This window comes from Cebidichthys violaceus, unplaced genomic scaffold, assembly GCF_023349555.1.
Source record: "Cebidichthys violaceus isolate CVI_PGR_0920_01 unplaced genomic scaffold, fCebVio1.0.p SCAF_36, whole genome shotgun sequence".
Classification (NCBI taxonomy): domain Eukaryota; kingdom Metazoa; phylum Chordata; class Actinopteri; order Perciformes; family Stichaeidae; genus Cebidichthys; species Cebidichthys violaceus.
Genome location: NW_027176550.1, coordinates 2630498 through 2651120, shown reverse-complemented (window position 1 = coordinate 2651120; position 20623 = coordinate 2630498). Strand labels below are relative to the sequence as shown.

Sequence of the window (20623 nt, the reverse complement as noted above, 5' to 3'; positions counted from 1 at the left end):
TTTTCACCTTAAAATCAATTGAACGTCACCACACAGTTTTTTATGTTCAATAAATATTATTATTAGGGCGTTAATGTTAAATAGAGGTCAACACACACACACACTCACACACACACAGTGTTGTTTGTTCGTTTCATGTTTCCTTTGATGAATATAATCATCAAGCTTTCTTCTATAAAACCACTAAACTCTGAGCTGAAAACATCAGAACACAGAACAACTGACCTTAGATCAGATTTAGTAGAACCTGAACCTGAACCAGAACTGATCCCAGACCAGCCATGGACCGAGGTAAGACATGAAGATCAGTGGTTTAAATAGAGCTGTTGAGACAGAACTCATTTTCTTTTGTTTTGTAATGTTTAATTTTACTTTATTATAAGTCTCACCCGTCTGTCTCTTACCTGTCTGTCTCTCAGTTATCCTCCTGCTGTCGGTGGTGTGTCTTGGCGTCTCCTCTCAGCCAATCACAGACGGCCGTCTGTTCTCCATCGCTGTCGGCAGAGTTCAACACCTCCACCTGCTCGCTCAGAGACTCTTCTCCGACTTTGTAAGTCAACAGCAGCTCAACAGAGACGAAAATATGAACCATCAGTGTGTGTATTACTGTGTGTATTACTGTGTGTATTACTGTGTGTATTTGTGTTTGTCAGGAGAGTTCTTTGCAAACCGAGGAGCAACGTCAACTCAACAAAATCTTCCTGCAAGATTTCTGCAACTCTGATTACATCATCAGCCCCATCGACAAGCATGAGACCCAACGCAGCTCTGTGAGAGTACTATCACTACTACACTATACTATACTACACTATAATATACTACACTATACTATACTAAACTATACTATACTATAATATACTACACTATACTATACTATAATATACTATACTATACTACACTATACTATACTATACTATACTACACTATACTATACTATAATATACTACACTATACTATACTAAACTATACTATACTATTATATACTACACTATACTATACTATAATATACTATACTACACTATACTATACTACACTGTACTATACTATAATATACTACACTATACTATACTATACTACACTATACTATATATACTATACTAAACTATACTATACTATACTACACTATACTAAACTATACTGCACTATACTGCACTATACTACACTATAATACTACACAATACTGCACTATACTATACTACACTATACTATACTACACAATACTGCACTAGACTTAATTTAAGCAGATGAACGGAGATATTAGCTAACGTTTTTCTACCAAACTTTGAACATGTTTATCTCTGCTGAAAGGTTGTTCATTTTAACATTGATTCCCTTTAGGAGCTGTTATCTATGTCCTGTCGTCTGATTGGTTCTAGGTGTTGAAGCTGTTATCTGTCTCCTGTCGTCTGATTGGTTCTAGGTGTTGAAGCTGTTATCTATTTCCTATCATCTGATTGGTTCTAGGTGTTGAAGCTGTTATCTATCTCCTGTCGTCTGATTGGTTCTAGGTGTTGAAGCTGTTATCGCTCTCCTATCGTTTGATTGGTTCTAGATGTTGAAGCTGTTATTGATCTCTCCTATCGTCTGATTGGTGCTAGGTGTTGAAGCTGTTATCTATCTCCCGTCGTCTGATTGGTTCTAGGTGTTGAAGCTGTTATCTATCTCCTATCGTCTGATTGGTTCTAGGTGTTGAAGCTGTTATCTATCTCCTGTCGTCTGATTGGTGCTAGGTGTTGAAGCTGTTATCTATCTCCTATCGATTGGTTGAGTCTTGGGAATTTCCCAGTCGTTCCCTGTCTGGAGGTTCTGCTCCTAGAATCCAGATTTCCCCCAAACTGTCCGAACTGAAGACGGGAATCCTGTTGCTGATCAAGGTAAGAACAGAGATAAATGATATTGTGAACACTAATCAAATTCAAACAGTGTATGGGTAAGACTAACCACCTGACCCTGCAGGCCAATCAGGACGGAGCAGAGCTCTTCCCTGATAGCTCCGCCCTCCAGCTGGCTCCTTATGGAAACTACTATCAAAGTCTGGGAGCCGACGAGTCGCTGAGAAGAACCTACGAACTACTGGCCTGTTTCAAGAAAGACATGCACAAGGTGAGGAAGAGGGAAGGTTGATGACGATGTCATGATGATGTCATGATGATATCATGAATATGATGTTTGTGTTTACAGGTGGAGACCTACCTGACGGTGGCTAAATGTCGACTCTCTCCAGAAGCCAACTGCACCCTGTAGCCCCGCTTCTCTACTGTGAGGCCACGCCCCGTGTGGATGATGTAATCCTGTGTTTTTTGTAGCCCTGCCTCCATGTCATATCACTCTGTTAACAAGCGTTAGCATTAGCATGTGTGTTAGCCTCAGTTCAGTGGTTTATTGATGTAGATTGATTGTATCTGTGCTGATGATGAAATGTTTTTCTGATGTTATTATAATGTCATACCGTCAGCATGTGAAATAAAGTGTTGCATTCAGATGCGTGTCGATGATTCGTAAACTCACTGATGTTCACGATATCTTTTCATGTGTCTTCAGGTTTATGAGGTTGTTTTTCCTTGTGATAATTAAACTGCACTTTAAAGAGGGAACAGTTCCTCCTCATGGCAAACACCAATAAAAAACATTAAGGTCCCTCTAATAAGCATGAATTAATAGGTAATATTAATAGCACCAGAGCTAGCATCCTCCATAGCACCAGAGCTAGTATCCTTTCATAGCACCAGAGCTAGCATCCTTTCATAGCACCAGAGCTAACACCAGTCTTCAGGGTATCTACACATGTACAGATTGAATGACTAATTGTATACCTTTTTAATACCCGAAAAGAAAAGAACATGAATAAAGAAATCGGCAGAACTGAACTACAGTATCTACAGTTATTACATTTTTACTGACTCAATTCAATTGAAAATGGAAAAACGTTTTTTTAATATTAGCTTTAAAATGTGGATTCAATTTTAGAATGAGGGAATAGTGAAGAAGTGAATGTTATCTTTGTTTCTTTGTGAAACCGGATATCACTTGAGGCAGCTCCCCTTTGACTCCTATGAAAGATGCTCAGAGACTTAAAAACAAAACACACAAAATGTTGTTCCTCTAAACCCGGTCGCTCTCTTTTAGGAGCTGATGATTTAAATAAGAGATATTCAAGTGTTCATACAGGAAGTTCATTCACATCAAATGATCTTTCTATTGTAGATGACATCACGTGACACCGTTTACTCAGTGAGTTCCGAACGGAGTGAAAGGAAAGGTGCTTCAATGCTGCCTTTCTTATCTCCTTTAGCTTAGGAAACACTGGACCTTAAGGAAAGGAGCAGATGAGATAATACCCACAATTCTTTGCTCAGATTTAACAATTATTTTCATACAGTCATCTACTGACACTGACAACCATCTGGTTTTATTGTCATGTTTATTCACTTTGAAACAAATAAGTAAAAAAACAAAACAAGAATAACAAATAAGATTAATGGTAAATATAGCAAACTGCTAAAAACACAATAATATATCAACATTTATAAATATTAATAAATAATATATGTCACATAGACATTTCTCCATAATTCAAACATTTAACTTAATATATGTCAAATAAACCTTTGTCATATTTTCCATGTTTAAGATAAAATAATCTGTTAATGACTAAGGTGAGTAACTCTAACCCTCTACAACCAGGTAAGACTAAGATGAGTAACTGTAACCCTGCAGAAGGAGCTCAGATCGGCTCCTACATATCTTATTTTATCTTATACCTGATTCTACCAGCAGGGGGCGCATCTGTAGCTTCGGCTCTTTCCGTTTGACACTCGTTCATCTCCGCCTCGGCCTTCTGACCCTCCTCGGCATCCTTCGGCTGTGTTCGGCTGTTAACGGTCGGTGAGTTCGAATCTTCGGCCGCAGCTCCTCCTGGAGAGCGAAGTGAAGAAAGAGAAGAAGAGAAAAGAGGGAAAACAGACGAAGAAGAGCAGACAGACGGAATGACGGTGCTGCAGGAGCCTGTGCAGGTAAACACACACCTGTACCTGGTTGTCACGAGCGTGGAGCCGAGTGTTTATGGAGCTCGTGCTCTTCTCGGCCACAGGCCTCCAGCTGCTCGTCTTTATCTTTATCGATCTGTCGGTGTTATTGATCTCTATATTGGTGTCATTGTGTTGAACCCGGGTCATCACAACGAGGCCGTTCTGTTCCAGACTTTAACAGAAGGTTAGTTACTCGTTACCTTCTAACAGCAGCTCGTTACAGTTCAGATATGTGAGCTCATACCAGATCTCCTTTAGAAAGACGTCACTTTAAGGGTTCTGTGTCTGTGTGTTACTACATAAATATAGTAAAATGATTCTTGTGACCTGTGGTTGTTCACTTTGTTCCTATCGTGTCTTCGGCTGAGACAGAACTCACACCTGGTCTGTGACTTCACGTTAAATAATCAAACATTAAAGAGTCTGTCTCTGGTTCCTCTGGCTGAGGTCAAAACGCGTTTATAGTTATTTATCTTCATATTCTACCAAAACAAACCATCGGTGACTGAATGTATGTGTGCCGAATGAATCAATGAACCATATTATTTGATTAACTGTATTTATAAATAGTTCTGTGGTTCTGCTGATGAGCAGAAACCAATCAGCTGAATTTCAAACGGAGTTTTGTATCATTCGCGTCGCTAATGCTAAATGCTAAAAGAGGAGCTAACGGCTAACGTTTAGCTGAATATAAATCACCTCTAAAGTTAATTAAGGACAATAAACTGCTTCTGTGAGCTTCTGTTGTTGTTGTTATTGTTGTTAGTCAAAGAGTCCAGACCTCAGCTGTCCGGCTAAAGTTAGCCAACAACTGATTAGCCGTTTGTTGCTAACGTTAGCTAACATCAGCTGCCGGTTAGCACGAGCAACATTAGCATCAGCTGGTTAGTATAAATATCATCGTTATTTCTGTGACGTCATCACAATAAACTGATACTTTATTCTGTCTTCACTGTTGTGATGTATTTAACAGGATTTCATGAGATTACTTTGATCACAATAAAGATAATAGAAACTCAGTATACCTGACTGACCACTGATCACTTGTGTGTGTGTGTGTGTGTGTGTGTGTGTGTGTGTACGTACGTGTACACACACACACACACACACACACACACACACACACACACACACACACACACACACACACACACACACACATATATATATATATATATATATATATATATATATATATATATATATATATATATATATACATACATACATACATACATACATACATACATACATACATACATACATACATACATAACATCGGGAATACTGTGTGAAGAGAATAGAATGGCGCGTGAGATTCACAGGCGGTTTGTAGTGGACTGTTGTGTGTGAAGAGGAGCTGAGCTGAGAGGTAAAGCTCTGTGTGTCGGTCCATCCCAGTTCTGAACCTCACATGTGGTCCTGAGCTTTGGGTCGTGAGATCGAGGTTACTAGCTTCTGAAATGAGCTGGACTCCGCCTCAGAGCGAGGTGGAGTAGAACCGCTGACTCTCCATGTTGAAAGGGGTCAGCTGGGATGTTAGATGGTAAGAGGGCCCGGTGTAGACCAGAACGTCTCAGGTTTGGATAACCCTTCTAAGCCAGGATGGATCATGCATGGTTCAGCTGTACTACTTTAAGGGCACCAGGGCGACGTAGGTTTAGCGTTCATGAATGAAATGTGTCACAATGGAACTATGAAGTGAGGCATGTTTGGAGAAGAGTTCATCTGACCTCCGTTCAGTATTAATGCACTTTGAATCGACATCCCAGCAGAGAGGACTCCAGGTCATAGAGAGAGGAGGGCAGAATGGAGCTCAGAACAACCAAGGACGTGAAGACACACTTGTCTTCATCAATGGAGCTGAGGAAGCAAGTTAACAGCTTCAAGTTCACAACCTGACGTGGTCCTGAAACATCTCATGAACGGCTGCATTTCTAAAGGAAACTTAAGAAGTTCCTGTTAACTTTTACAGAGGAGTAATAGAAAACATTTCAAACTAACATGAGATGTTCATGGTCCAGGAGAGTAGAGCTCTACAGATCACCAGTGATGTTGGTGAGAAGAGCTCAGATATTAAAAGACTGATCACCTGCTGAGGTCTGTTGCTTCACAGCAGCTTCTTCCTCTTCATTCATCCTCCACATATCATCTTTTTTATCTGTGTGTTTCTTATGGAGATAAATTGGAATACAAACTGCATTTTGTAGCACAGCCCTGTTGTACAATAAATAACGTGTAACCGTACAACGTTTCCACCGGCTAAATAGCCACGCTCTGCTTTAGTGTAGCTGTTCTCAGATGCATCTTCTGGGTTTGTTTCCACCACATTGTTGGAGCAGAAGACAGTTTAGGTTTGAATGTTTGAATGAAGCGTGTTTTTCTGTCTGTTCAGGCTGCAGTGTGGCAGGCTCTAAACCACTACGCCTACCTGGATGCTGTTTTCCTCGCCGAGAGACTCTACGCTGAAGGTAACCCTGGAGTGTGTCTGATCACCTGTCTGTCTACTCGGTGACATCACTAGATGCCTCTACCTGTCCGTCTACCTGTCTGTAGAGTTGTTGAAATGTCTACAGTATTTTACGCTCATTTACGCTACACAGGAACAACAACAGGTGTTCATCCACACGTCCCAATCCATACGTCCCGCTCCACAGTGTCCCGCTCCCCACGTCCGGCTCCATGTGTCCCAATCCATGTGTCCTGCTCCACAGCGTCCGGCTCCATACGTCCCACTCCATACATCCCAATCCATACGTCCCGCTCTACAGCGTCCCGCTCCATACATCCCGCTCCATACTTCCCGATCCATACGACCCGCTCCTCAGCATCCGGCTCCACACGTCCGGTTCCATGTGGTCCTCTCCACAGCGTCCGGCTCCATACGTCCCGCTCTACAGCGTCCCGCTCCATACGTCCCGATCCATACGTCCCGATCCATACGTCCCAATCCATATGTCCCGACAAACAGCGTCCGGCTCTACAGCGTCCCGCTCCATACGTCCCGCTCCATATGTCCCGATCCATAAGTCCCGATCCATAAGTCCCGATCCATACGTCCCGACAAACAGCGTCCGGCTCCATACGTCCCGATCCATACATCCGGCTCCACAGCGTCCCGCTCCATGTGTCCCGCTCCATGTGTCCCGCTCCATGTGTCCCGCTCCATAGCGTCCCGCTCCATGTGTCCCGCTCCATGTGTCCTGCTCCATAGCGTCCTGCTCCATGTGTCTTGCTCCATGTGTCCCGCTCCATAGCGTCCCGCTCCATGTGTCCCGTTCCATAGCGTCCGGCTCCACAGCGTCCGGCTCCACAGCGTCCGGCTCCACAGCGTCCGGCTCCATAGTGTCCCGCTCCATAGCGTCCCGCTCCATGTGTCCCACTCCATAGCGTCCCGCTCCATAGTGTCCCGTTCCATACTGCCCTGTACCTGTTGGCTGCATGTTGACCTAACTTTCTACCTGTCTGTCTCTCAGTGAGGTCAGAGGAGGCCCTGTACCTGTTGGCTACATGTTACTACCGCTCGGGGAAGCCATATAAAGCGTACCGGCTGCTGAAGGCTCACAGCTGCTCCACGCCACAGGTTCGATTCTTGTTGGCAAAGTGCTGCGTCGAACTCAGCAAGTAAGCACACAGAACTAGTTAAAACTAGTAAACCTAGTCACTCACCTATTTGGTACCAGTAGAAACATTCATTTGAAAATGAAACAAAATGACTAAAGCTGTCCACCTGTCTCTCTCTTTATCTACCTGTCTGTCTCTCAGGCTGGCTGAAGGAGAACAGGTTCTGATTGGTGGAGTGCTGAATAAACAGAAGAGTCAGGATGACATCATCACAGAGTTTGGAGACTCCGCCCCCTTCACACTGTCGTTACTGGGACACATTTACTGGTAAAAACAGTTCATCCAGTCTGCTGACGGTGTTAATGATGTTCGACACACTGCTTACTGACCCGTCTCTGTCTGTCTGTTTGTCTGTTTGTCTGTCTCTCTGTCTGTCTCTCTGTCTGTCTGTCTGTCTGTCTGTCTGTCTGTCTGTCTGTCTGTCTGTCTGAGCAGTAAGACAGATCGTGTTGCTAAAGGTGCAGAATGTTTCCAGAGGAGTTTAACTCTGAACCCGTTCCTCTGGTCGCCTTTCCAGAACCTCTGTCACCTAGGTAAAACACACACACACACACACACACACACACACACACACACACACACACACACACACACACACACACACACACACACACACACACACCTACCTACCTGACCAGGTGAGGCCTGACACTAACTAACGTCATCATGTGATTTACTTCTCTGTTCCAGGAGAGAAACCAGATCCAGATCAAGTCTTTAGGTTGTCCTCTCTACACAACTCTTCTATAGCACCGCTGCCTCCTTCTGTTAGCCCCGCCCAGAACCCCCCCCACCGCCTAGACACCGCCCTCATGGAGACGCCCCAGGACACACTGGTACATAAAACACACTACTCATTAAATCAGATTACAGAGGGTTTAATTTGAAGGATGAAGTTACTTTCAGTTTAAATGTCTTAAATCTGATAATCACATTAAATGATCACATTAATGAGGTGGTTGTTGTCTGATAATCACATTAAATGATCACATTAATGAGGTGGTTGTAGTCTGATAATCATATTAAACGATGTTGACATGTGTTTTTTCTTCTCAGGAGTTGAATCGTTTGAATCTAGAATCGTCTAACGGAAAGCTGATGTCTGATTTGTCGGTTTCCTACATTGACTCCTCCCTAATCTCCCCGGAGACCGGCTCCCTATCGGTTTCCATGGCTTCAGCTGGCTCTTTGTTGGCTAAACAGAACAAGCCCAAAAGTGGGCGGAGTTTACTTGGAGGACCTGCAGCACTTAGCCCACTGACACCCAGGTGAGTTCTTTAACACATGTAACACCTGTACAGGTAACGCTATTGAAACCTGTATGAGGGACAAATTCAACAAACCAGTAGAAACACAGCTGCTCTCTGTGACCAGTGGACCAATAGAAACACTGCTGCTCTCTGTGACCAGTGGACCAATAGAAACACTGCTGCTCTCTGTGACCAGTGGACCAATAGAAACACTGCTGCTCTGTGTGACCAGTGGACCAATAGAAACACTGCTGCTGTGTAGACCATGACTACCTGTCCACATGCTGTAAACCAGGGGTGCCCACATTTTTTCAGCTTGCAAGCTACTTTTAAAATGACCAAGTCAAAATTATCTACCTACATTAAAAATGCTAAATATCTATTTATTTATATATACGTATACTATATATTTACAATATATGTTGGCGTACCTTGCATAACTACATGAACCCTTATGGCACTATTACTCCAGAGTTGCATAGTCCGGACAGTAGCTGCTGGTATCCAGCCTCAAGCAGACATGAAATGATCACCATCATGGTGGAACGGTGTTTGGACTTAATATTCATGATGTGGGAAAAGGCTGACTAATGAATAATGCAGTCAAGAAGGAAGCACATTTCCTCATGTTTGGGTACCTTTCCTCTGTGAGTAAGTTCTAAACTGTCCATGAGAGCTGGACTTCAGCTGAATGTCAGCCTGTAGTGTCAAAATCTCATCCTCCACTCCAGACAAGTTCAGCAACAGCGTTGTAATTTTTGAATCACCTCAATATCTTCCTGAAATGTGCAGCACATAAATGTAGCGACTGGCTCGTGTAAAGCAAAGTCTTGAAAGCGTTTGTCAAACTCTGACAGACTCTTGTCAACCTGCTCTGTGTAGCGCGCTGTCGTTGTGCACACGGCTTCCGTTGAGTCTCCAGCTCTGATGGAGGTTTTGGAAGTTCCCCAAATCATGGCGCTGCAGCTTTAGCTTCTGTAGTAGAAATACATTGGGAGGCTAACTAATTAGCTCGCCGGAGTTTTGCAGTAGCTCGCGCGGTTGACCGCGCATACGTGGTGACCCGTGTGTTAGAAAAGACGTGATCTCAGACTGGCTGCCCTGTACGTCAATCGAGTTACAATCTAATTTTTTTTGAACGGCATGCGATCAACCCGCACTGCCTTTGCGATCGACTGGTCGTATTGGGCACCCTTGCTCTGAACCAATAGGGTTCAGCCTCTCATCTCTGTCACTGGCTTCATGTAATCTACATTTACAGTCATTGGTTATTAAAAATCAATGTCAGGACAAGAATTCACAGAAGTCAGCAGTAATTGATTGCCAGCTCTACATCCTGGTCCTCTCTACAGTGACTCATTATCGCCCCTCAGGTCACAAGTGGTATTACAGGACAGAGCTAGCTGGTTAGCATGCTAATATTGAGTTGATATCTGCAGCACAAAGTAACACTGAAACTTCTGTTGGGAATGAAAAGGAGCATGTTTGAGTTATCAGCAAGTATGAAAAACTAAATTATTAATATCAATATAATTATTAATGTCAGTAAGATTCTTAACAATTATTAACGGAGAACCCTGAGAACAGGGACCAATAACCAAACGTGGGAGATAGATGGGACTATCAAAATGGAGGAGCAGTTTCACACGTGACAACGCCTCGCGTATGGATGAAAAACGGTATGAAATACACAGTATAACGGGACTCAGTCGCCCGCGAGCATAAACACAACAACACGTTATAACAATCCAGTAACTTAAACACACAAGTCCAGACACCAAGTTACAGCTCCTCTCCTTCTTAGTGGTCCTTCTTAGACCACGTCCACACTACTCCGTCTCCATTCATAAACTCTTATGTTCACTACGTTTACACTGAGCGTCTTCACTACGAGGAGTTTGGAAACGCTCCCGAGGACGGATACGTTTGAAAACTCCGGGTTGCGTATTCGTGTGGACGGACGAAAACGGAGGAGTTTATAAACGATGACGCCCACACCCACGTTCACTACTTGATTGGGTCACGTGATATGGGTCACACCCATATCACGTGACCTTTCCCTGAAGATCACAAACAACAACATTGATTCCGATCGACTACCGGGTTAGATTAACATGGACAACTGTTGCTGAACGTGTTGTCTTTACTAGCAGCTGTTGTTCAGTTAAAGTCTGCTTCATGGCGGAGGAAGCAGCTGTTAATGGAGCGATCAGTGAGTGGCGTGTCCAGCGGAGGAATCAGAGCTACGGAGACGTCTGAAGTCACGGTTAGTGGCTTTAAGGAGGGTGACGGACACAAAACGGAGGACTTTCCTTATTCATGCTTATTTTGTTATGCACAACTATTGTGAAGTCCACAGATCAAATGTAGAGAAACTAAAGCAGTAAATGCTCTCCAGTAGGACAGAGACTTCACAGCAGAGCTACGAGTGAGAACAGACGACAACGAAACAGGGAACGAGTGAGAGACGAGTGTTGACCTCATTTATGGATCATAATCTATAAACCTTTATGTGTAAGTGTTGATTTTAAAGTAAATGTGAGGAGAGAGAGATAAAGACCTGCAGCGCTGTAACTAACGTTAAGTCTGAAAAATAAAACTTCTAAAACTTTCCATGAACTGTCTGTTTGAGTTTATAGAGGTAGATCTTAGAGAAGATCTTAAGTATCAAACACGACCTTTCATTATTAAAGACTTTATTAATCTGTCGTATTTTTTTTAACCAAGCAACCAATCTACTTCCTGTTTACATCGGTGCAAGAGTCACGTGATGTTCGTTTTCAGACGTTGTAGTCTGGACGGAGCTCGTTTTCGTTTGAGTAGTGTGGACATGGCCTTAGTGGCCCTTCTTAGTGGTCCTCCTTAGTGGTCCTCCTTAGTGGTCCTCCTTAGTGGCCCTTCTTAGTGGTCCTTCTTAGTGGCCCTTCTTAGTGGTCCTCCTTAGTGGTCCTCCTTAGTGGCCCTTCTTAGTGGTCCTCCTTAGTGGTCCTTCTTAGACTACATCCACATTACTCCGTTTTCATTTGGAAACGCATATGTTTTGCTACGGTTACACTGAGCGTCCACACTACGCCGGCGTTTTCGTGCACCGTAAACGGAGGAGTTTAGAAACGATCCCGAAGCCGGATAACTTTGAAAACTCCGGGTAGCGTATTCGTCTGGACGGACGGAAACGCATAAGTTTGGAAACGATGACGTAGACACCCGCGATCAACTGCCAGGTTAATTTAACGCGGACAACTGATTACAGGCATTGCTGACCTTGTTGTCTTTACTAGCAGCTGTCTGCGGAGGAAACAGCTGTTATTGTAGCGATATGAGAGAGAGAGAGAGAGAGAGAGAGACCCGCAGCGCTGTAACTAACGTTAAGTCTGAAAAATAAAACTTATTAAACTTTCCACGAACTGTATCTGTTTGAGTTTATAGAGGAAGATTTGAGAGAAGATCTTAAGTATCAAACGCATACTTACGATCATTAAAGATTACTTTATTACTCTGGTTGCTTAGTTACAAAATACAACAATCTACTTCCTGTTTACATCGGCGCATGTCCAGTGTACGTGAAGAGTCACGTGATATTTGTTTCCAGGCATGTGGTCTGGACGGAGATCATTTCGGAAACGATGGCTGAAACGCCGTGTGGATGGACATCAAAACGAAGTAGTATGGCTGTAGCCTTAGTGGTCCTTCTTAGTCCTCCTTAGTGGTCCTTCTTAGTGGTCCTTCCAAGTTTCTTGGCATTCAAACCTCTCTGTTGGCAGAGAACGGGGCGTTATCCATTCTCTGCCTCAGGATCCAAAAACAGTCTTTATTCGGCCCGCGAATTTAAGACTGACCTAGGTTCTTTTAAAAGCAACAGTTCCTCTCCGACGCGAGTCAGACGGGAATGGCGGTGCGTTCACCCGGAGTCCCGCCTCGGCATTCCCGGTCTCGTCCAATTTGCTGGGGGGTTTGGTCATCGGGCTTTTGCCTGAACAAACAGACCCAAGTCTTTCCCTTTGTTCAGGAGCACGTGGTCCCAACACTTCTTTACCTTTTGTCTTCTTAGAGACAAGCGTTTACATCATTCTTAACATTCACTGTTTTCTATAGCTTTGGCATCCTGCCCCTGGAGCCCAGCCCGGGTGACCCCACGTATCTACAGAACTATTCAGCCACCATGGAAACACAATCTACAGCTCCGAGCAAGAAGGTACACACACACTACACTCACACTACACGCACTACACACACTACACTCACACTACACACACTACACTCACACTACACTCGCACTACACTCACACTACACTCGCACTACACACACTACACTAACACTACACACACACTAACACTACACACACTACGCTCACACTATACTCACACAATACTCACACTACACACACTACACACACTACACTCACACTACACACACACTACACACACTACACTCACACTACACACACACTACACAGACTACACACACACTACACTCACACTACACACACACTACACACACTACACTCACACTACACACACACTACACAGGCTACATTCACACTACACTCACATTACACTCACTACACACATTACACGCATAACACACACACTATACACGCATAATACACACACATTATACACACATTACACATACAGGGGCTGCTCTACAAGAGACCTGCTGAACCATCATGATGAACCTGGTTCGTTCTGTCTCTCAGTCTGTCTCCAGGATCAGTCAATCAAAATCTGTCTTCAGTCAGAGCGGAAACAGCAGAGATGTTCTCCCCATCCCCTTCAACCAATCACAGAGCTCCGCCCCTCACACCAGGTAACTATAGCAGCCCCTCTGTCCGTCTGTTGACCTGTCCGTCTGTTGATCTGTCTGTCTGACGACTTGCCTGTCTCTCAGTGGCTCCCCTCAGGTTCTCAGTCCCAGTATGTCTGGTCCTCCAAATGTTCAGCCCAGAAGAAGTTCCAGACTGTTTACGAGTGCCAGTTCTACTGCCAAGGTACTGTTACTACAGTAATACTGCAGTACTACAACACTGTACTGCTGAACTAATACTGATTGTAGTACTTTACAGTAGAGTACTTTACAGTATGGTACTCTACCGTGGAGTACTTTACGGGGTAGAGTACCATACGGTGGAATACTTTACGATATGGTACTTTACGATGGAGTACTTTATGGGGCAGAGTACCATACGGTGGAATACTTTACGGTGGAGTACTTAACGGTGGAGTACTTTACGTTAGAGTACTTTACGGTGGAGTACTTCACAGTGGAGTACTTCACGGTGGAGTACTTTACGTTAGAGTACTTTACGGTGGAGTACTTTACGGTGGAGTACCATACAGTGGAGTACCATACAGTGCAGTACTTTACGGTGGAGTACTTTACGTTATAGTACTTAACGGTGGAGTACTTTACGTTATAGTACTTTACGGTGGAGTACTTTACGGTGGAGTACCATACGGTGCAGTACCATACCTTACGTGGAGTACTTTACGGTGGAGTACCATACAGTGGAGTACTTAACGGTGCAGTACCTTACGGTGGAGTTTTTTTTACAGTACTTTATAGTGGAGTTCTTTACAGTACTGTACAGTGGAGTACTTTACAGCATCCTAACGTCTGTCTCTGTTTCTGCAGGAGAACAGCAAGAAGTTAAAGATGAAGTTTCCTACAAAGATCCCCAACAGGAAAACTAAATGTAAATCAGCAAAGACGTCAAATAGCAGCAACCTGAACGAGAGTCTGGACATCCTGAGACTGGACGCCAGTCTGAGTCTACCGGACACCAAGATCCCCCAGTATCAGAGGGCTGCTGCAGGTAATAATAATAGTACTAATATTATCTGAGTGTGAACATGATCTTACACTTAAACCAGGACCCTCTACAATAAGAACAGGAAGTTACACTAACATTATAAACATGTTGTATGTGTACACAGACAGTGTGATGGCGTTGCTACGGGAGATTGGACGCGGTTACCAGGCGTTGTGCTCGTACAACTGCAGAGAAGCTATCAACATCCTAACCTCACTGCCTCCTCAGCACTACAACACCGGCTGGGTCCTCACACACATCGGCAGGGCTTACTTTGAACTGGCCGAGTACACACAGGTAACACACCTGACACACAGGTAACACACAGGTGACGCACCTCATTGACAGCAGCGTCAATGAGGTGCGGCCTGTAAAGAACCCTGAAGCTCCACCCCCGCTTCACTCCTACACTATATACAGTACTTGCAACAGTGGGAGTAAGTGAGTGACCTGATTCGATGTTTGGATTCTGTTCATGGTGGTCATGATTTCATAATGTTTGTAGGCGGAGCGTCTGTTCAGCGAGGTTCGCAGGATCGAGTCGTACAGAGTTGAAGGAATGGAGATTTATTCAACTACACTGTGGCACCTGCAGAAAGACGTGGCGCTGTCCGCCCTGTCCAAAGACCTGACCGACATGGACAAGAACTGTCCCGAGGTAAGACCTGTTCCTGTCCAAAGACCTGACCGACATGGACAAGAACTGTCCCGAGGTAAGACCTGGCCCTGTCCAAAGACCTGACCGCTGAAAGCTCAGTCCTCAAACTGGACTGAGCTTAGACTGGATCTGGATCCCAGCCTGTCAGACATGAGACCCTGACCTGAGATCAAGGGTGTGTTTTTTAATATTAACTCATTTGACTACAAAACAACCATATATCAGATCTGGATGAACGAAATATTGAAGTTCAAAATCTTCCTTGGGTAATTTGTTGAGAACTAAGTTGGAAGTTCTCTCCCCCCACACAACGTCCGGGCATGCTCCTGATGAGATGACGGATGGTGTCCTGGTGGATCTCCTCCCGAATCTGGATCAGGGCATCAGTGAGGTCCTGGACAGTCTGTGGTTCTTCTTGGCGGCATTGGATGCAGAATACAAAACGTCTGCGAGGTTTTGTATTCTGCATATTGGATTGAGGTCTGAACGTGAAGACCAGTCAATGGCATCAATGCCTTCGTCATCCAGGAACGACCTACACACACTGACCACATCCTGGACCTGGAGGAACCCAGGACCCACTGCACCTGCGTAGGGTCGGACAATGGGTCTGAGGATTCTATCCGGTACCTCACAGCAGTCAGGGTACCGTTGCTGCACCTGGAGGTTTGTGCAACCCTCCAAGGATCTGCCTCTCCAGACCATCTGTGACTCAAACCGGTCCTGCTGGATGATGTTGCCGACAGCATAACGTTCTGGCTCACTAGCTCACTGGAGGTCATGTTGTAGAGCTCTGGGAGTGCTCCTCCTGTTCCTCCTCACACAAAAGAGCAGATACCGGTCCTCCTGCTGGGTCGTTGCCCTTCTATTGCCCGGTCCAGGTCCTATATAGTCGCCTGTGCTCTGGTCACCTGTCTGTCTTTCTCTCTCTGATAACCTGTCTATCTCTGCAGGCCTGGTGTGTAGCAGGAAACTGTTTCAGTCTGCAGAGGGAGCATGACATCGCCATCAAGTTCTTCCAGAGAGCCATCCAGGTGAGCCGCTGGTTGGTTACTGGTTGGTTTGGGGCGGTTTCACCTGTCTGTCTCTTTGTCTCTTGTGTGTCTGACCCGTCTTTCTGTCTTCCCATCTGTCTCTCAGGTGGACCCGGGCTTTGCTTATGCCTACACTCTGTTGGGTCACGAGTTTGTTCTGACGGAGGAGTTGGACCGAGCTCTTGCCTGCTTCCGTAACGCCATCAGAGTGAACAACAGACACTACAACGCGTGGTACGGTGACCTCTTAAGTTTATTGATCACAGGGCCGACGGTTTGAGTCCCGGTTTCTCTAATAGTGTCTGTGTTGCTTTAGGTACGGTCTGGGGATGATTTATTACAAACAGGAGAAGTTCAACTTGGCAGAAATCCACTTTAAGAAAGCTTTGAGCATCAACCCTCAGAGCTCTGTGCTGCTCTGTCACATCGGAGTGGTACGTAGCTCATAGCATCCGCCATCGATAACCGCTTCAGTCCTTTGCTATTGATTAGTGATTGATGGGGTGTGTGTGTGTGTGTTTGTTTGTGTGTGCGCGTGTGTGTGTGCGTGCATGCGTATGTGTAGGTGCAGCATGCGTTGAAGAAGTCTGATGCAGCTTTAGAGACTCTGAACAGAGCGATCGTGATCGACCCCAAAAACCCACTCTGCAAGTTCCACCGTGCCTCCATACTCTTTGCTAACGACAAGTACAAGGTAATCAATACTGATTTATACCAATCAATACATCCATTCTATTCATAAATGACAAGAGCAAGGTTATCAGCCCTAACTATAAGCCTGAGCCAGCCTTAAGATATGATGGTGCTCTCTAGTAGGGTAATATGGTACTATAAGCTCCTTAAGATATGATGGTGCTCTCTAGTAGGGTAATATGGTACTATAAGCTCCTTAAGATATGATGGTGCTCTCTAGTAGAGTAATATGGTACTATAAGCTCCTTAAGATATGATGGTGCTCTCTAGTAGGGTAATATGGTACTAGAAGCTCCTTAAGATATGATGGTGCTCTCTAGTAGGGTAATATGGTACTATAAGCTCCTTAAGATATGATGGTGCTCTCTAGTAGAGTAATATGGTACTATAAGCTCCTTAAGATATGATGGTGCTCTCTAGTAGGGTAATATGGTACTAGAAGCTCCTTAAGATATGATGGTGCTCTCTAGTAGGGTAATATGGTACTATAAGCTCCTTAAGATATGATGGTGCTCTCTAGTAGGGTAATATGGTACTATAAGCTCTTTAAGATATGATGGTGCTCTCTAGTAGGGTAATATGGTACTATAAGCTCCTTAAGATATGATGGTGCTCTCTAGTAGGGTAATATGGTACTAGAAGCTCTTTAAGATATGATGGTGCTCTCTAGTAGGGTAATATGGTACTATAAGCGCCTTAAGATATGATGGTGCTCTCTAGTAGGGTAATATGGTACTATAAGCTCTTTAAGATATGATGGTGCTCTCTAGTAGGGTAATATGGTACTATAAGCTCGTTAAGATATGATGGTGCTCTCTACTAGGGTAATATGGTTAAAGAAAGAAGCTGCAGATCATCCAGGTTTTTATGTCCTTAGAAAGTCACACAACTGATTGTGCTTTTTCAAGGATGTTAAGAGGAAGAGAAGGTTAGAGACAGTCTATAGTTCTAGTTATATAGAGTTATAATATATAGAGTTAGGGTTTCTTAAGAAGACGTTTAATTACAGCTGAAGAACTTTCCGGACATGATCTGGACCCAATGTCTCTCTGTGCCTTCATTCTCATTTTATCTGTCTGTCTCCCTCTCTCTGACCTGTCTGTCTCTCCCTCTCTCTGTCTCTCTCTGACCTGTCTGTCTGTCTCTCCCTGACCTGTCTGTCTCCCTCTCTCTGACCTGTCTGTCTCTGACCTGTCTGTCTCTCTGCAGGCTGCTCTTCAGGAGTTGGAGGAGTTGAAACAGATCGTTCCCAAAGAGTCTTTGGTTTACTTCCTCATAGGAAAGGTAATGAGTTTAACCCTTTCATGTGTTTAGTTACATATTCAGACTTGATACACGATGTCATTAGTTAACTAGTCCATTAGCTAACTAGTGGACTAGTTAACTAAGTAGTATTTTAGATGTATAAAGTGTATTTAGTAGTTTAGATACTGTGTTTAATGAATAGACTGTTGGTTGTTCTGTAAACCTGGGTGCCTGTCTCTCTGTCTGGCCCCGCCCCCTCAGGTGTATAAGAAGCTGGGTCAGACTCACCTGGCTCTGATGAACTTCAGCTGGGCGATGGACCTAGATCCTAAAGGAGCAAACAACCAGATCAAAGAAGCCATCGACAAGAGATACCTGCCAGAGGACGAAGGTGAGACAGGTACAGCCATGTGATGATGTCATGATGTGAGTGATCAGTTCAGCTGATGTTCTTTAGTTTAATGTGTTGTTATAGACTCAGGACCAGCTGCTCTGTCTGTCTCTCTGTCTGTCTGTCTGTCTCTGAATCTTTCTCTCTCTGTCTGTCTCTGTCTGACTCTCTCTGTCTGTCTGTCTGTCTCACTCTTTCTCTCTCTCTCTGTCTGTCTCTGTCTGTCTGTCTGTCTGTCCGCCTGTCTCTCACCACCTGTCTGTCTCTACCTGTCTGTCCGCCTGTTTCTCACCACCTGTCTGTCTCTACCTGTCTAGCCGCTGAAGTGGACGACAGTCAGGACAGCAGTATCATGACAGACGCTGACGACACGCAGCTCCACACGGCTGAGAGTGATGACGTCCTTTAACCCCGCCCCCTGTCATTAACCCCGCCCCCTGCTCGAGCCAAGCCCTGCCCCGATTGGCTGGAGCAGTACTGTTGCTAGACAACATTCTGACAGACAAATGTTCAGTCACGCTCCGCCCCGGCTCTCCTCCCTGTCTTCTGATTGGCTGAAACAGACTGCTGCTGCCCTGAAGCCCCGCCCCCTGCCCCTCCTTTTCTTCATATGTCATCAAGCTCATCCTCTGACATCACAGCTGTTTTTTATGTTCTTTTTATCATCGTTATGGAAATAAATCAATAAAAACGTGTAAACCCCGCCCCCGCTGTCTGTCTACTTCCTGCTACCGACGGCCAATCGGAGCTCTCTGCAGTGATTGGACCAGGTGAGTTATACCTGCGACAGTCAGGTACAGTTAATGTGTGACTCCAGCAGGTGGAGGTGTGATCACACAGAAGAAAAGATTCATGAGGAAACAGCAGAAGAAGAAAACTGGCGAGAAAGTGGTTCGTTAGTCGACAGGTAACTTTAATTAATCAATTAGTCTGAAATCAGTCTTTAAAACGTCTGTTACAGTGAGACAGGTGAATCAGACAGACAGGTTCCCCTATTCTGCATCACAGCCAACATCTGCTGAGACGGGCGGGGAGAGAGAGACGGATGAGGAGAAAGATGGGTGAGGAAAGAGACGGGTGAGGAGAGCGACATGCGGGTGAGGAGAGAGACAGACAGACAGATGGATGAGGAGAGACGGGTGAGGAGAGAGACAGACGGGTGAGGAGAGAGACAGACGGGTGAGTATTGAGGAGAGAGACAGACGGGCGAGGGGAAAGATGGATGAGGAAAGAGACGGGTGAGGAAAGAGACAGGTGAGGAAAGAGAGATGGGTGAGGAGAGAGAGACGGGTGAGGAGAGAGACAGACAGACAGATGGATGAGGAGAGACGGGTGAGGAAAGACGGGTGAGGAGAGCGACAGACGGGTGAGGAGAGCGACAGACGGGTGAGGAGAGCGACAGAAGGGTGAGGAGAGAGACAGACAGGTGAGGAGAGAGACAGACGGGTGAGGAGAGAGACAGACGGGTGAGGAGAGAGACAGACAGACAGACAGACAGACGGGTGAGGAGAGCGACAGACAGGTGAGGAGAGAGACAGACAGACGAGTGAGAAGAGAGACGGATGAGGAGAGAGACGGGTGAGGAGAGCGACAGACGGCGAGGAGAGAGACAGATGGGTGAGGAGAGGGACAGATGGGCTTGGAGAGAGACAGACGGGCGAAGAGAGAGACAGACGGGCGAGGAGAGAGACAGATGAGTGAGGAGAGAGACAGACGGGTGAGGAGAGAGACAGATGGGTGAGGAGAGAGACAGACGGGCGGTGAGGAGAGAGACAGACAGACGGGCGAGGAGAGAGACAGACGGGGGAGGAGAGAGACAGACGGGCGAGGAGAGAGACAGACGAGCGAGGAGAGAGACAGACGGCGAGGAGAGAGACAGCTGGGCAAGGA

The 20623-nt window shown here is 45.1% G+C and overlaps 2 protein-coding genes across 3 annotated transcripts; both read left to right on the top strand.

Moving 5' to 3' along the window:
• Window positions 1–236: 236 nt before the first annotated feature.
• Window positions 237–2432, top strand: gh1 (growth hormone 1). Its single transcript, XM_068725668.1, has 6 exons — window positions 237–291; window positions 420–550; window positions 654–770; window positions 1731–1874; window positions 1957–2103; window positions 2182–2432. Exons 1-6 carry the CDS (start codon window positions 282–284, stop codon window positions 2242–2244), a joined length of 612 nt encoding a protein of 203 aa, XP_068581769.1. The 5' UTR covers window positions 237–281; the 3' UTR covers window positions 2245–2432.
• A 1443-nt stretch (window positions 2433–3875) lies between these two features.
• Window positions 3876–19437, top strand: cdc27 (cell division cycle 27). 2 transcript variants are annotated; one of them, XM_068725713.1, is made up of 20 exons: window positions 3876–4013; window positions 6424–6499; window positions 7505–7652; window positions 7794–7919; window positions 8088–8185; window positions 8343–8488; window positions 8709–8920; window positions 12995–13094; window positions 13600–13709; window positions 13791–13890; window positions 14535–14715; window positions 14837–15009; window positions 15218–15370; window positions 16324–16404; window positions 16511–16638; window positions 16721–16838; window positions 16970–17098; window positions 18307–18381; window positions 18604–18733; window positions 19051–19437. In XM_068725713.1, the coding sequence occupies exons 1-20, from the start codon at window positions 3987–3989 to the stop codon at window positions 19140–19142; spliced, it is 2403 nt and encodes an 800-aa protein (XP_068581814.1). In that variant the 5' UTR covers window positions 3876–3986; the 3' UTR covers window positions 19143–19437. The 2 variants fall into 2 exon arrangements, with proteins under 2 accessions (XP_068581814.1, XP_068581812.1); XM_068725711.1 differs by having other exon boundaries at window positions 18604–18742.
• Window positions 19438–20623: the final 1186 nt, after the last annotated feature.

Excerpts from the sequence above, each read along its gene's own strand:
- gh1 (XM_068725668.1), top strand. Across the intron at positions 551-653 it reads AGAGACTCTTCTCCGACTTT|GAGAGTTCTTTGCAAACCGA; the intron begins GTAAGTCAACAG and ends TGTGTTTGTCAG. Across the intron at positions 1,875-1,956 it reads GAATCCTGTTGCTGATCAAG|GCCAATCAGGACGGAGCAGA; the intron begins GTAAGAACAGAG and ends CTGACCCTGCAG.
- cdc27 (XM_068725711.1), top strand. The coding sequence starts at position 3,987 with ATGACGGTGCTGCAGGAGCCTGTGCAG. Across the intron at positions 15,371-16,323 it reads TGGACAAGAACTGTCCCGAG|GCCTGGTGTGTAGCAGGAAA; the intron begins GTAAGACCTGTT and ends CTATCTCTGCAG. Across the intron at positions 17,099-18,306 it reads TTGCTAACGACAAGTACAAG|GCTGCTCTTCAGGAGTTGGA; the intron begins GTAATCAATACT and ends GTCTCTCTGCAG.